This window comes from Macrobrachium rosenbergii, chromosome 56 (assembly GCF_040412425.1).
Source record: "Macrobrachium rosenbergii isolate ZJJX-2024 chromosome 56, ASM4041242v1, whole genome shotgun sequence".
Taxonomy (NCBI): Eukaryota; Metazoa; Arthropoda; class Malacostraca; order Decapoda; family Palaemonidae; genus Macrobrachium; species Macrobrachium rosenbergii.
In genome coordinates this window covers 48,532,899-48,548,375 of record NC_089796.1, presented here as the reverse complement: position 1 = coordinate 48,548,375, position 15,477 = coordinate 48,532,899, and the positions used below count along the sequence as shown (strand labels likewise).

Below are 15,477 nucleotides of genomic sequence, written 5' to 3'. Positions count from 1 at the left end.
TGAGTTGCCCCTTACATATTCACTTTGCCACAATATTAACTTGAATCTCCAAAGAAATGAAAGTAGAAACATTCTATATTCTTGCACTTTTTTCAGATTTAATAAATTTTGATTACAACTATTTATTTTTTATTTTCCAAAATGGGGTTCAATATACCCCCATGACCGTGTTAATAGCACTATTGCCAACGACCGTGTTCTAGGGTTAAAAACAATATTCTTCATAACCTTTTATTTTAGCAAAGGTAAATGTAAAGAATTGTTTCTTTTGTGACAGTTGTGAACTTCTTCAGTAATGACAACTATGTACAATGTTAGAATATCTACAACAGCACACACTATATGAAATTCCAACTAAATCATAAAAAAATCCCATATAAATACTGAATCAATGCAAGTCTGTTAAACATGAATAAATACTGACTATGCCACACAAAATTATGCATAATACCATAAACTAGCAATCCAGACTTAAAAAAAAGATTAAAGCAAGCAAATTGTATTTAAACCATTTCATACACAAACTTCCTGTAAATACTCACACTTCATCTACCAAAGGTTTTTCCTGTACATACCTAAATGGTTACTGGAATGAATCATTAATTTTCACTTTTATAAGTCAAATTCATTCAACATGGAGAAAATACTTCCAACAACCTCAGTTCTATCTTTAACCAACTATGACTCTTATTCTCATGTAATTTTCCTCTGATCATTCAATATCACCAAACCCGTATTGAAAGACACTAAAATACAAAAGCTTATCCTCAAACAACCTTATTGCAAACAACCAAATCGTTCTTCCAATGTTACCAAATAATTCACTGTATTAAAAAAAAAAAGCAAATAAAATATCGAGAAAACTTGCAAGGAAATGAGCAACTTGTTTTCATGGTAACAATCATAAAAAAAGGAAAAACAACAAAGGGTTCCAAGAATAGATGAAAATTCCTATATTCCACAAAAGTTCTTTTGAACTGAAACAAGCAATTTTTGTCTGCACTTTCAAATACAAAAAACAGTTTAAATTGAAAAACTAATAATTTAATGAATTTCAGTCTTTTCTTCATGCAAAACCTACCACTGTGGCAAATCATGATCATCCCCAGTTATGACCATCTCTAAAGATTACAGTAAGATGACTTTCTCACTCATGTACAGTATGATACTTCGGCAAAGAAAATAATAGGATTTGACCAGTTTTGCCTCAGAGCTATAAAATGCCTTATAATCTCTTCAGAAATCTTCTATATCAAGATAATATCACCACTGAGATTCATAGGAGCATTATCATTAACTCTATAATCTAACTGCTACTAAGCCCCATTTGTTTTCTTCAAAACGATGAATGGCAATTTGGTTGCTTTGTAAGATACTGTCAAAACAACTGAAGTTTTGTTCAAGATAAATATCACTAAATTGCCACTTTTCATTTATTATGATCAATAAATTATCAGGAACTAAAGGGAGCTTAGGTAATAAAAAACTGTAAGTTTCAAAATTACAATTTTCTGTTTTGTTCCCAACATACTGGATCAGCATCAATTATGCATTTATTCCTACTTTCAAAGATACAAGTCATGACACGTTCTCGCTGTTGTGCTAAATCAATTGCCGCAAGTTTCAAAACTAACGCTTCACACATCAAAATGTTTGCATTTTCAAAACAAAAGAACTTGATACACAAGCCTTACATACAATATGTGGTATTTTTTAACCTATTGGCATCTTGAACACATATGGGCCACTACACAAGTGTTCATTCATTAAAATAAAAATTTTTTACATTATAACTAACTAATCACTGCAATCAAAGTAAGAAACTGCATGTGCGGAATATTTTAATTTTATAAATGTGTTAATATCAATGACCAATCAACTTTAGAAAGAGAAATGTTGCAATGGCATATTCCCTACATATTTTTTACTGCGCTTCCTTAAAATTAGAAAAAGCTTTTAATCTTCCAAAGGTGAATCTATGATGTTTCAAAAGTTTAATCAAAATAACATTTTTAGACAAGGCACTGTAAATGAAATTAAGTGCATTTAAAATTCATTCACTAGATGAGAAAGAAAATTTGTCAAAAAAATTTTTGTTTGTGTCATCTTAAAATTTGGAAAAATAAGCAAGTGTTCTGCACCAAGGACATGACATTCTTCTGTTGTATCCACCAAAACTTGACAGCAGTTGTATCATAGCGAGTCAGAGGCATATTCACCTGTACACCACTGCTAAAACTTTAGTTAGTTCTTTCCATGTATACTGTCAGAAGGCTAAGCTATCATATAAAGACTTGCTACCAATAAATTAATAAAGCTGGCAAGAAATTTCTACACCAAACTGTAAATACAGCCAACCCACCAAAAATAAACCTTTGAACTATAAGCAATATATTTGGCACTTCAAAAACAAGACTGATATATTAGTCCAATACATGATACCTAACAAATAATATTTTCTATACAAACTAGTAAAAACATTCAATATAAGGATGGCATACAAAATAAAATAACACAAAGTTCAATATGGAAGTCTAACCTACAGATCATTCACCCAAGATTTTGTTCAATCCTCTCGTCATTTTAATACTTACATCTCCTCTACCTTTCCATACATTTGTACGAGCTTTATTACAAATAACTTATTTTCAAATTCCCTTTAGAAAGATACAAAATTTCTGAGTAAAAATGTTTACTTTATACAGCAAATGTATCACAGCTAAAATGTATGAAAGAGGCTTCTACATAATGTAAGGAGGGAACAAAATCTTGCAAAAGTAACAAATAAAACACCAACAGACACATGGTTAACATAAAAAGCTGACAATTCTAATATCAAAAAGGCTTTTTCAACTACCTGTCACAAAATATTTCAATATCAAGACTTTGAAAACCTCAACATCCTTCCATATAAAAATGAAATTTTATTGGAAAACAAAACTTTGACATATAATAACAAGTTTTATTCCCTGGAACAGCAGTAAACACGCCAAGGAGGGATCACGATGCCTTGACCTTCCCATTGGCAAGTGTACTGGATATTGCTTGCTGTGCCGCTTGTTCAGCTGCAACCTTCAAATGCTTTTCCATGTATGTATGGTAAACAGGGCGTATAACCTGAAGGAAAGAATGAATGAAAATATAAAATTTGGGATATATGGCCCACTGCAGGGATTGAGGAAAAAATATGTAAACATCAAACGTTATAATAAATAAATTTAAGATATCTAACAACACTGCGAATTTCTTGGTTTCAGTGACGAATCATAAAGATACAGCATTTGCTGCTATTTTCATCTCTAGCAGCTTCAAGGAAAAGGATCCTACTGAAAACAGCAATACATGTGTGAGCTACCTGTAGAGAAGAAAATGCTTTTAAAAGTGTTATATTGTACTTCCATGATTGATTTTGGATGCATTTTAACAACCAACATCTAAGAGTCTGTAATATCCACTGTTTTACGTCAACTGATTTTGCTGTTTACCAACACATATCAAGATTACATATACATGCACACACCCCTCTCTCATTTATGCCATAGACTTTTATTGTAAATTAGCTACAAGCCTGAAGAAATTGCTTTTAAAATTTACTGCATTTTCTGTTACTGATTTTGGTGCATTTTAACAAACATCACTCGCTCCACTCTATTATTTTGACTTTCCACTGTGATGGCCTGGCACTTGTTTTTTTAACATTTGTGAGGGCCAAATTTTGACAAATTTTTCAGTGACTGTAAAAATAAAAAAAACTGTCTCTTACAATTCAATAATATTAAAACAACAACATATATTCATGTGAAAGCTATTACAATGGCTGTCTACCATAACAATTTCATTCATACAGTCATTAATGTAGTGCGCCATATCAACTTCATTCATGCAGTTATTATAGGAGAATGCATTTGATTTTCTTTATTCTTTTAAAAGAGCAAAACATAAAGGGGGCAGAGAATGGATTTTGTGTGTTACTCTTTATGTACATGATGTAGCCTTATCTCGATAAATGAAAAGTGTTCAAATCAAACCTGGCTCCCTTTCAGCAAATCATTCAAACTTCCATGGTGAAAATTGGAAATGTGATTGTTGTCTTGTTTAACTTTCCTCTGATGACTTATCAAGCTACCCAAAATGTACAACCAAAAAACCAACAAAGTAAAACATTAACAGACTGGTCATAAGTCATTACCTGACATCCCTGTACAGTATGGTAAAGCCACTTTAGAATTTTAAATAGAGTTCAGCTATCCAGAAGTCTCACTTAACTAGAATCAAGATTATTGAAAATTAACTACTCTACATGGTTACAGTATTGAGTGTTGAAAATTAGCTCTAAACTTGCTAGTTCTGATTTTCGACACAAGTAATTCTGATCTATTTTGCCTGTGTGTGTGTGTGTGTGTGTGTGTGTGTGTGTGTGTGTGTGTGTGTGTGTGTGTGTGTGTGTGTGTGTGTGTGTGTGTGTGTGTGTGTGTGTGTGTGTGTGTGTGTGTGTGTGTGTGTGTGTGTGTGTGTGTGTGTGTGTACACTGGAGGATCAAGGGGGCACCTGGGCAGGTGCAGCCCCCCATGAAAAAAAATTACCAAATAATAATATTGAAGATTTAGATAATAATAACATAAATGAGAAACATAAAACTGGGAAAAAATAAACCTATTACAGAAATAAAATTTTGAGAAAAAAATAAAAATAAGAATAATGGATTTGGTATTTCCTGATAAAACAGAACTGGTGTCCATATTATATATATATTTATATATATATATATATATATATATATATATATATATATATATATATATATATATAATGTATGTATAACATGAAAATTGGTGCCCCCTGAAATTTTTCTGGATCCGGTAGTGTGCATGTATGTATGTATACTCAGGCAAGTTAGGGCATCTGGAACGCCGGAGATTTAGGAGGAAAAGGATGGAAAATAGCCATCATAGCATCATAAGTTTATTGGCCAAATTTTCGAGACTTTAAGTCTCATCACCAGGGCTGTAAAATATACAAAATTTACAAATTAAAAACAGCCTAAGTAAAATGACAATTACAAAATAAAAAAAAATGCTGAAGAATCTATATCAAAAGAAGTAAAAAAAGTTACATAAAATTAAATAAAAAATAAAAAGTAAAGAGAATTCTAAGACTTGTAACTATCTCTAGGAAGCTAAAAAGAACTGGAGTGACATTCTCCTTCTTGGAAGGCCGGACATCAACTAGGCTATAAACAAAACAGTGGAGGAGGCCTGACTATTTAACAAGGCCACAAGCTGCTTAATTGTTAGAGATTCAAAAACAGAGAGAGAATAATTATTGGGTGCTTGGGCCACGATACAGAAATCATTTGTAAATAAAATTCTACATTTATTTATTAGTATGTTCTCTTATACTACAGAATTCTTTGGTTTTTAAAGTAAATCCCATACGGCAGCTGACTCCGAGATGAGAATCTATCCTGAGTTTGAGCAATCTTTTGATGGCTCCCACATACTTCCCAATCTTACATTTTGGGCAAGTAAAACAATAAACCACCACAGACCGCATCAAAGCCTGGAGTTTATCCTTGACATCTAAAAATCCTAAAACCCTGGGTTCCTCGTTCTCCCACAAGGATAAACTCCCGGCTTTGATGAGGTCTTTGGTGGTTTATTGTTTTATTTGCCCAAAATGTAATATTGGGAAATGTGTGGGAGCCACCAAAAGATTGCTCAAAGTCAGGATAGATTCTCATCTCGGAGTCAGCCACTGTATGGGATGTACTTTAAAAATCAAAGAATTCTCTAGTATAAAAGAACATACTAATAAATGTAGAACTTTATTTACAAATGATGACTTCCGTTTCGTGGCCCAAGCACCCAGTGACTGTTCTCTCTCTATTTTGGAATCTCTAACAATTATGCAGCTTGTGCCCTCCGTTTTGTTTATAGCCCAGTTGATGTCCGGCCTTCCAAGAAGGAGAATATCACAGTTTTTTAGCTTCCTAGAGATAGGTACTAATCTTACAATTCTCTTTACTTTTTAATTTTTATTTAATTTTTTAAAACATTTTTTTACCTTCTTTTAATATAGATTCTTGAGCATTTTTTTTTATTTCAACTTTGTATTTGTCATTTTACTGAGCCTATTTTTAATTTGTAAATTGTCTATATTTTACAGCACTGATGATGAGACTTAAAAGTCTCGAAAATTTGGCCAATAAACTTATGATGCTACGATGGCTATTTTCCATCCTTTTCCTGTGTGTGTGTGTGTGTGTGTATATATATATATATATATATATATATATATATATATATATATATATATATATATATATATATATATATATATATATATATATATATATATGTATATATATATATATATATATATATATATATATATATATATATATATATATATATATATATATATATATATATTATATATATTATATGAATATATATTTATATATATTACATATATTCACAATATATATATTTAAATGTATATATATATATACACAATATATATATAAACATATATATATAGACACATATATATATATATACAGATATATATATATATATATATATATATATATATATATATATATATATATATATATATATATATATATATATATATTATGTTTCCCCTTAAATACATTTATTTTGGTTTTGAGCTATTTATAAAATTTCCACCTTTTAAATGGGTAGTAGTGACCGAGTCTTTATCTTAAAAGGCACATTGTAAAATTCTTAGACCTAGAATTTTATGTAGTCAGTGGGCATTCAGAAATTTTATATAAGTTCACAAGACACTTTGACCTTTCACTGTGACCTCTCCACACATCTCACACACTCCCTGCCCTGATGCCTTTTTCTAATTGGCTCTGCTTCCAGAGTCTTCATATATATATGGGAGTTCATTTGGCAGCGGTGGGATTGTTTGAACGCCACAGCCGGCAACAAAAAGAGGTAATTAGTGTGTGCTATCCATAAATTTGCAGACCAACTTCAAGCTGTTTGTCAGCAAAGATCAACCTCTGCTGGTCTAGCAAAGTTTGTAATGAGACAAGATCAACCATATCAAAATAAGTGAAAGCTGTTTTCCTTATAAAGACAGTTACGAAGTGTAACCAATTATAAGTGTTCCCCCAAAGGTTCAGTCACCCCACATGCAAATCTCCACTCCGAAAATTAAGACGGTTTAAAAATTAAAAGACAATTTAGCCGCAGAGAAACTCCACAATCATCGATTTTCGTTAAGAAAGAACATTATTGCATCAAACATAGAAGCAGAAGACGAATTTTACGATCAAATTCAAGAAGATACGTAGTTTCACTTAGCGAGAGAAAGAGAAAAACTTTACACAGCAGTTGACTTTGAAGAAAAATGAGCTCACTTCCTTTGCAATCCGCATGAGAGAGAAAAGGAGAGAGGCCCCAGCAACACACATGCAAGAAGTAATATGCTTTCCTGAGGTCTCCATCCCAGTAAGGCAGCCAAGAAAATCGTACGACCACAAAAAGATGCCCAGATTCGAAGACGGCAAAGATAAGTCCTTGAACATCCTCACACATAAGATTTAATTTATTTTACTAAAGCTACTTGATGTGAATACTTCTGCTCGACATTTTCAAAACACAAAAGACTTGTGCTTTGAGATTTATTAGATACTTAAATTCTTTGGCACCAAATAGATCCAGTAAAAACAGTAAGAGTTCATTACATACGACCTAAGAGTATAATGTCTGAAAAAAATCACAGTTGTTCAAGGAAACAAAATCGAACTAGTAAGACAAATAGATTTACCTTTTAAGTTAGAAAGAATCCCACTTAAGGAAAAGGTTCTAGTAGCAAGGGGAATCCATTTTGCATTTGCACACCCATTAATTGGTTATCCAACTAATGGCTAGACAAGGAATCACAACTGATGCATCCATAGAACAATTTTAGTGATTATAGTGAAGCTTAGGAACTGTAGAATACCACTATGAAAAATTATTAGAAGAAGAAACAAAACTCAGAAAACCTCCTTGCCGAAAAGTATCTTAAAAAAAGATAACACAGAAAATGGATATCAAGTATGTAACATGAATGCACAACTAATCAGTAATAACCTAGACTCTAACCAGGAAACTCACCCGAAATTAGACAGAATTAAGACAAACCGGGAGAAAGCATCTGGATAGAATGCACAGTAAATCCATTATATGAAGGAAAAGAAGTTCTAACCCTTACAGAAGGATCACAAGTAAACGGAATACGTTATTCCTCCAGCCTACATGAAGTTAGAGACAAGGTAAAATAGCTTTACAAGTTATAAATAACAGAGGAGGAAAAGTTAGGCTATCACAAGGTAAAGAGACAGGTTTAGCAGAAGTACATACTTTCCCTATTCAAGCAGCAATTAATAAACAAAACACAAACTCAACTCATGAAACAGAATTGAGGAAAGCAAAGATATGGACTCACTTGAAAGACATCAAAGATGACCCTGCTAGAGAGAAACTCACTGATTTACTAAGTGAATACAGTATAGTGATATAGTCGCCATAGATGGAGACACCCTTGGCAATACAGGAGAGATAACCCATAGAATACATATTCCACAGAATACTAAGCTAATCTACATACCTGCGTATATAGTAGCACATTCCCAGAAGGAGATTTTTGAAAGAGAGCAAGGGATAATAGAACCATCAAAATCTGCATGGTCTTTTCCATTTTTAGTAGTTTCAAAGACAAAATATATTGAGTAGTAGTTAATTTTAGAAGGTTAAATAAGATAACTGAAAATGATCCTTATACAATGCCATCCATAGAGAGATCTTATCACAACCACTGAATCCAAGAATACTTCACCACAATAGATTTGTTGCAAGGATTTTTACAAATTCCTTTTAGATGAAGAAAGTAAGCCTTTGACAGCTTTTTCCACTAGTAATGGCAGATACCAATAGGTAAGAATGCCCTTTGGTCTAAAGTCAAGCCCAGTAACTTTTGTGAGATTAATGGATAAGATTTAAGGTGATTTATTATGCAAGGATGTACACTGCTATATAGACGATTTGGTAATAGCAACAGATACAACTGAAGAACACATAAGGCTGGTGAGAGAAGTCCTAAAAAGACTGAGGAGAGCAAAACCAAAACTGAAGTTAAAAAGTGCAATTTCCTTAGAAGGAAAATAGACTACTTGGGACACACTTTAAGCGAAAAAAGTGTCAAGTAAATGACTTAAAAGATTAAGTCAATCAAAGATTATCCTACACCTAATTGTAAGAACGACGTAAAATCATTCTTGGGTTTGGCAGGATTTTACCGAAAGTTTATAAAAGATTTTGCTACCATAGCAGTGCCACTGACTGAATTATTAAAAGAAAACACACTGTCCTGGTAGTCAACCAAACAATAGAAAGCATTCGATGAAATGAAAGAAAGACCGACATACCCTCCAGTACTTAGTTTTCCAAATTTTAATAAAGAATTCTTCTTAGCCACAGACACAAGCCGTACTGGTATAGGAGCATGCTCAGTGCAAAGACATGATAACAAATTTCATGCTATAGCTTATTACAGTAGAAAACTAAAACCAACAGAAGTAAATTACTCAGTAACAGACCACGGTCTTTAGTCATAATAAACGCTTTAAAGCACTTCAGATATATAATATTTGGCTATTAGATAACTGTATTCACTGATCATTCAGCTGTAGTAGAAATGCTCAAAAATCCAAATTTTTCTGGATGTAGAGTTCAATGGTTTATGACCGCCCAAGATTATGACACAGAAATGAAATATGTGCCAGGGAAAACAAGATACATCCCACAAGAAAGTGTAAATATGATTAGCCAAGAAACAAAGACACGTGAACCCATATGCAATGTATTTACCATGCATTACACAGACCTTTCCAGGCAAAACTTTATAAGGAAACAAAGAGAGGATGAAGATTTGAAAGAAATTTTCAGATTTTTAGGAAATAAAAAGGAATCTGATCGTCAAGAGCAAATAGAATTACGTAAGAAAATTGGATGTCCCATTGATGCAGTGAACATCATAGACAACGTATTAGTCTGGATGTGTGAAGAATATGACCCATTTAAGTCTTTACAAGGCGTAACCCGTAAAAGAACAGTACCTAAGGGCCTAAAAAGAATAGTACCTAAGAGCCTAAAAAGTAAAGTTATTGAACTAATGCATGATGATGACATGAGAGCACACCCACGAAGAGATGAGACAGTTTGATTAATTAAAGGATCTTTCCATTGGAAGGAAATTTACAAATATGTTACCTACTACTGGATGTCAAAAGCTGCAATACTTGTAACAGTTACAAGGGAAGAACAGATAAAGAAGTACCTCTAGGAAGTATCCCATTCCACAAACTCCATTTGAAAGAGTAGCAACAGATCTCATCACTAACTTGCATACCACGTGTAAAGTGAATAAGAATATACTAGTATGTATAGATGCACTTACCAGATATACAGAGCTAATACCAATAACAGGAAAAGGAGCTAAAGAATGTGCAGTCACTCTCTTTGACAAAATCTTTTGTAGATATTCTGCTCCACAGCTTTATCTGACAATGGTACTGAATTCAATAAGTCACTAGTACAAGAAATTTGTGATGCATTCAAAGTGGAGAAAGTAACAATACAATCATATCATCCAGTTTAGTAGAAAGAAATAACAGAAAGGTTCTAGGTGTATTAAGGCATACAGTAGGACAGGATCCTGAATGGGATATCAATTTACCTTTAGTCCAATTGTCATTAAATGCTAGAAATCATTCCAGTACTCAAGCAACGCCCATAAAAGCTTTGATGGGATATGAACCAAGATTACCATATGCATGGCTGAATCAGCCAATACAGCCAAATTATTCTGAAGACATCATGAAGATACGAATTAGTAATTTCATGGTAATTCATCAAGAGGTACACAAGAATCTAGAAGCAGCCCAGAAGACCATGATAGACAAGCATCAAGAAGGATTAAAACCAGCAGATTACAAGATAGGGGATGAAGTCTACATCAAGAAGGAATAAGAAGCAGAATTAATTATTAGTTAGCCACTAAATTCACAGGTCCATACAAAGTCACAGATATACAAGAGACAAAAAAGTGAAGGTGACGAAAAGAAACAACCAAATACCTTCCACATATACTGAATTATTAGAAGAAGAGGGATTTTGGGTAAATAAAGACAAAAGTCAAGAGAACTAAAGAATTCAAGGAACCAGAATTGACTGAAGAATTCGAAGAAGAAATTTCAGAAGGAAAAACTAGGTATAACCTAAGAAACAGAAGAGAGACATTTCAATAATTATAATAAGAACAAAGCCATCAATCATCCTAGTATTCCCTGCACATATTTGATTTCTTTATTGCTAAGTTTACCTTTATTGGTTGATTTAGGAATAAAACTTTTTTTTTTTTATTGTTACAATTCTGACTTTGATTAGTTGGGCCTGTAGCAAAAAATTTTGGGTTAAGAGCTCTAAGTTCGAATTTACTTTTTCTTTGACTATAAGGGAAATATTTAGGAATTGAGGGAAGTTTGTCAGTTATATTTTAGTTTCCTAACCACGCATGACTAATACCCTTTAAGAAGGAATTTCTGAGATAGAAGAATAAAGAAGAAGGGTTAAGATAGACATTAAATAATTTTAAGAAAAGAAAATTCTTTTCACCATTAATTCACATTTTATTACAATAACTAACTTAACTTATTCACTTGTTTAGAAGATATTAATTAATGAAAAGTTACTAATTATTGTTACAGTAAATACAGAAAAATTTACAAGTACTTAGCTCTTACCACTTTCTTTAACTAAGATGCCAATCATACCTTTAGTGTTGAACAATGAACATACTAAACTTATTATAAAAGAAAAATGCTTCTAGTCACATGAAAGAAGTCAAAAGAAATTGATATAAACACATAATACACTTGTTGACACATACAGTTACACAAGGGTATTTCTCTAGGAATTTCAAGAAGTACAATATCTAGAAAGTAACTGTCAAGTATACATTCCCCTTAGCACAGTTAACCAAGAAATACTATGACTTTTGTCATCATCAGAATAAAGGGAAAAAAAATTTATTTATCGAGTCCCATTGACAGTAGGGTGATATCCACCTGAGTAAAATAGGACTGAGGACTGAGTAAAGCCTATGTAACTTGGATAGCAAATTCTATTCTGTTTTCAGTACATCTGATTATCTATTTTAATTTGATTGAAGAAATTATGATTTTTATATTCAATTTAATGCTTTAAAGTTATCTTATAAATTATGTGATTTCCTAAGAAGCATGTGTTAGGAGCCCTCGTAGATATATTAATTTTTGACTGGCCATGTAGTTGGCTGAGATTATAATGGAAGCAAGTCTATAATTGAATAAACTAAATATCTTAATATACACAAGAGGGCAAACAGAAAATCACGGATAAAGACAGAGAGCAAAACAGAAGAGGGGCGATAGCGAAACTAAATGATCCCAGATGCTGAGTTATAACGATCGTAGCCCATACAAATTAAAGTGATTATATCATACAGCACTGGGCAAAAGAACTAACTGAGATCTTGACCTCACCCAGTGACCTCTTAAGCACCATAATATTAACTCAATAACAACCGTTGAACGAAATGTATAGATAAGTAAATAAAAAACATTAATGGAAAAGAGAAGCCCATGTGGACGAAAATTGGGAAAATTATACCAGATTTTGGCATCAAATGAACACCCATATATACGTAGACTCTGAAAGCACAGCCAGTTAGAAAAATGCATCTGGGCAGGAAGTATGTGAGATGTGTGGAGAAGTGACAGTGAAAGCTTTAAGTGTCTTGAGAACTTATATAAAATTTCTGAATACCTACATCTGAGCACGATAATTGAGCTCCATGATAGTTAAATATCGAGCAACTTGTCCATACGGAAGTAAAAGTACGCAGTACAACAGGCAGTTTAGTACATTATATATATATATATATATATATATATATATATATATATATATATATATATATATATATATATATATATATATATATATATATATATATATATATATATATATATATATATATATATATATATATAGGGTATATCAAAAGTTCCAGGAAAAATTGTTGAATGATGTATTTATATATAGGAATGAAACAACCCAAATATTGGTAAACAATTATCTGTGATGTAGTGATCCATATAGACTTGTTACCTCAGTCATCCTCTTGCTATATGTATATGTTAACATCTGCTTCAGAAAAGTAACTATATTGAACCCATAGAAAATAAAAATTTTGAGATGAGAGCTAACATCAAGTTCCTGACCAAGCTTGATTGGAAACCAGGAAAAATTATTGAAGCTTTGCAACAAGTTTATGGAGATTCTTCCATCTAAATCAGTTGTTTATGATTGGATAAAGTGATTTAAGGATGGTCGGGAGGACCTCAAAGACAACCCAAGAGAGGGAAGACCATCGACTGCAAAAAATGAAAGAATTGTGGCTTTGGTGCAGAATCTAGTGGATGAAGATCTTCGGATTACTATATATATGATAGCTAATGAAACTGGGATCTATATATGGTTCCGCATTTTCAATTTTAAATGAAAATCTTGGTTTGGGTAAACTTTCATATACATTATATCCCAAAACATATATATATACATAAGACCAACTGCATCAAAGAGCTGAACTTTCTCTTGCAGTTTTAACGAAGATTGAATCAAATGAATCAGATATTTTTGACCGGATTGTTACTGGAGATGAAACTTGATCCATCAATATGACCCAGAAAGTAAAATTCAATCAAAGCAATGGTTACCAAGAGGTTCAGCTGCACCAGTGAAGTTCAAAGTATAGATCTGCCCAGAAGGTTATGGCAACAGTGTTTTGGGACTCCAAAGGAGTGATTTTGATTGATTTATATGAAGGACAAAAAACAATCACCGGGAACTACTACAAAGGTGTTTTGCAAAAACTGAAGACTGCATTGGCTAAAAATATATAGGAAAGTTGCACCGCAGAATTTTGTTCCATCATGATAACGCTCCAGCACATTCATCAAGGGTTGCAAGAGAAGTCCTACGGAAATTTAGGTGGGAAACTCTATACATCCTCCTATATAGTCCTGATCTTGCTCCTTCAGATATTTTTCCTGTTCCCAAAACTCAAGGAACACTTAAGAGGAGTCCAGGTTTGAATCTTTGGATGCTGAATAAACATGCAGTTTCAACATGGTTTAATGAGAAAGGATCCAAATTTCTACAAAGAAGAGTTGCAGAGGTGGAAACATCGCTGCTTTGAAAAGTGTATAGAGTTAGATAAAGATATGAGATGAAAAATGATGTTTGAATTTCTTGATTAAATAAAAAGTATATTGAATTTTTCCTGGAACAAGTTTTTGATTCTTCTCCATAATATATATATTTATGATTATAAATGATATTATATATATATAGACCTCATAGACAATATGAGGGATAGATATATATATATGCAAATATAATATATATATAATATTAATATAGATATATATATAAATATATATATATATATAATATATATATATAATGAAATATATAATATATATATTATATATTTATATATAAATCTTGGTTTATATAAATATCATACATGGGTATATATATATATATGCGAAGACCAATGCATCATATATATATTTATATATATATATTTATATATATTATCAAATGAATCATAGTTTTTACATATATATATACATATATGAATATATCCATCATATATATATAAATATAAATATCATATAGCAATGGTTATATAGGTTCATATACCACATAGTTATAATATATATACATATATATTATACACATATATATTTTGGGACACCAATATATGATTTGATTGATTTATATACAAAAAACATATATATATACAAAGGTATTTTGCAAAAAAATATAGACTGCATTGGCTAAATATATATAGTTGCACATATATATATGTTCCATATGATAATATATATATATACACATATATATACACAGTATATATAGGTGGGAAACACTTATATATATCCTATATATATGATCTTATCCTTCAGATATTATATGTATAAACTATATAACACATATAGATATACATATGAATATTTGGATATGCTAAACATATAGTTTCAACATGGTTTATATACATATATATATACATTTATACAAAGAAGGGTTATATATATATACATATATAAAAGTGTATATAGTTATATACATAGATATGTAAAATGATATATAATTTATATATATAAATATATATATACATTTATATGGAACATATAAATATACATATATATATACATACATATATATATATATATATATATATATATATATATATACATATACATATATATATATATATATATACATAACTAAATAGGCATCCAGGGAAAGGCACTCAGTACAGTTGATAGTTTATTCCTAATACCGA

At 31.4% G+C, this 15,477-nt stretch overlaps 1 protein-coding gene across 29 annotated transcripts in view; it reads right to left on the bottom strand.

Annotated features, from left to right (window-relative positions):
* Positions 1-217: 217 nt before the first annotated feature.
* atl (atlastin GTPase) overlaps positions 218-15,477 on the bottom strand; it is a 496,293-nt gene continuing 481,033 nt past the window's right edge. For all 29 annotated transcript variants that reach the window (XM_067100861.1, XM_067100852.1, XM_067100868.1 and 26 more), the window contains one exon: positions 218-3,117. In XM_067100861.1, coding sequence (XP_066956962.1) covers positions 3,001-3,117 — 117 coding nt within the window. In that variant the 3' untranslated portion in view covers positions 218-3,000. The remainder of the gene's footprint in view (positions 3,118-15,477) is intronic.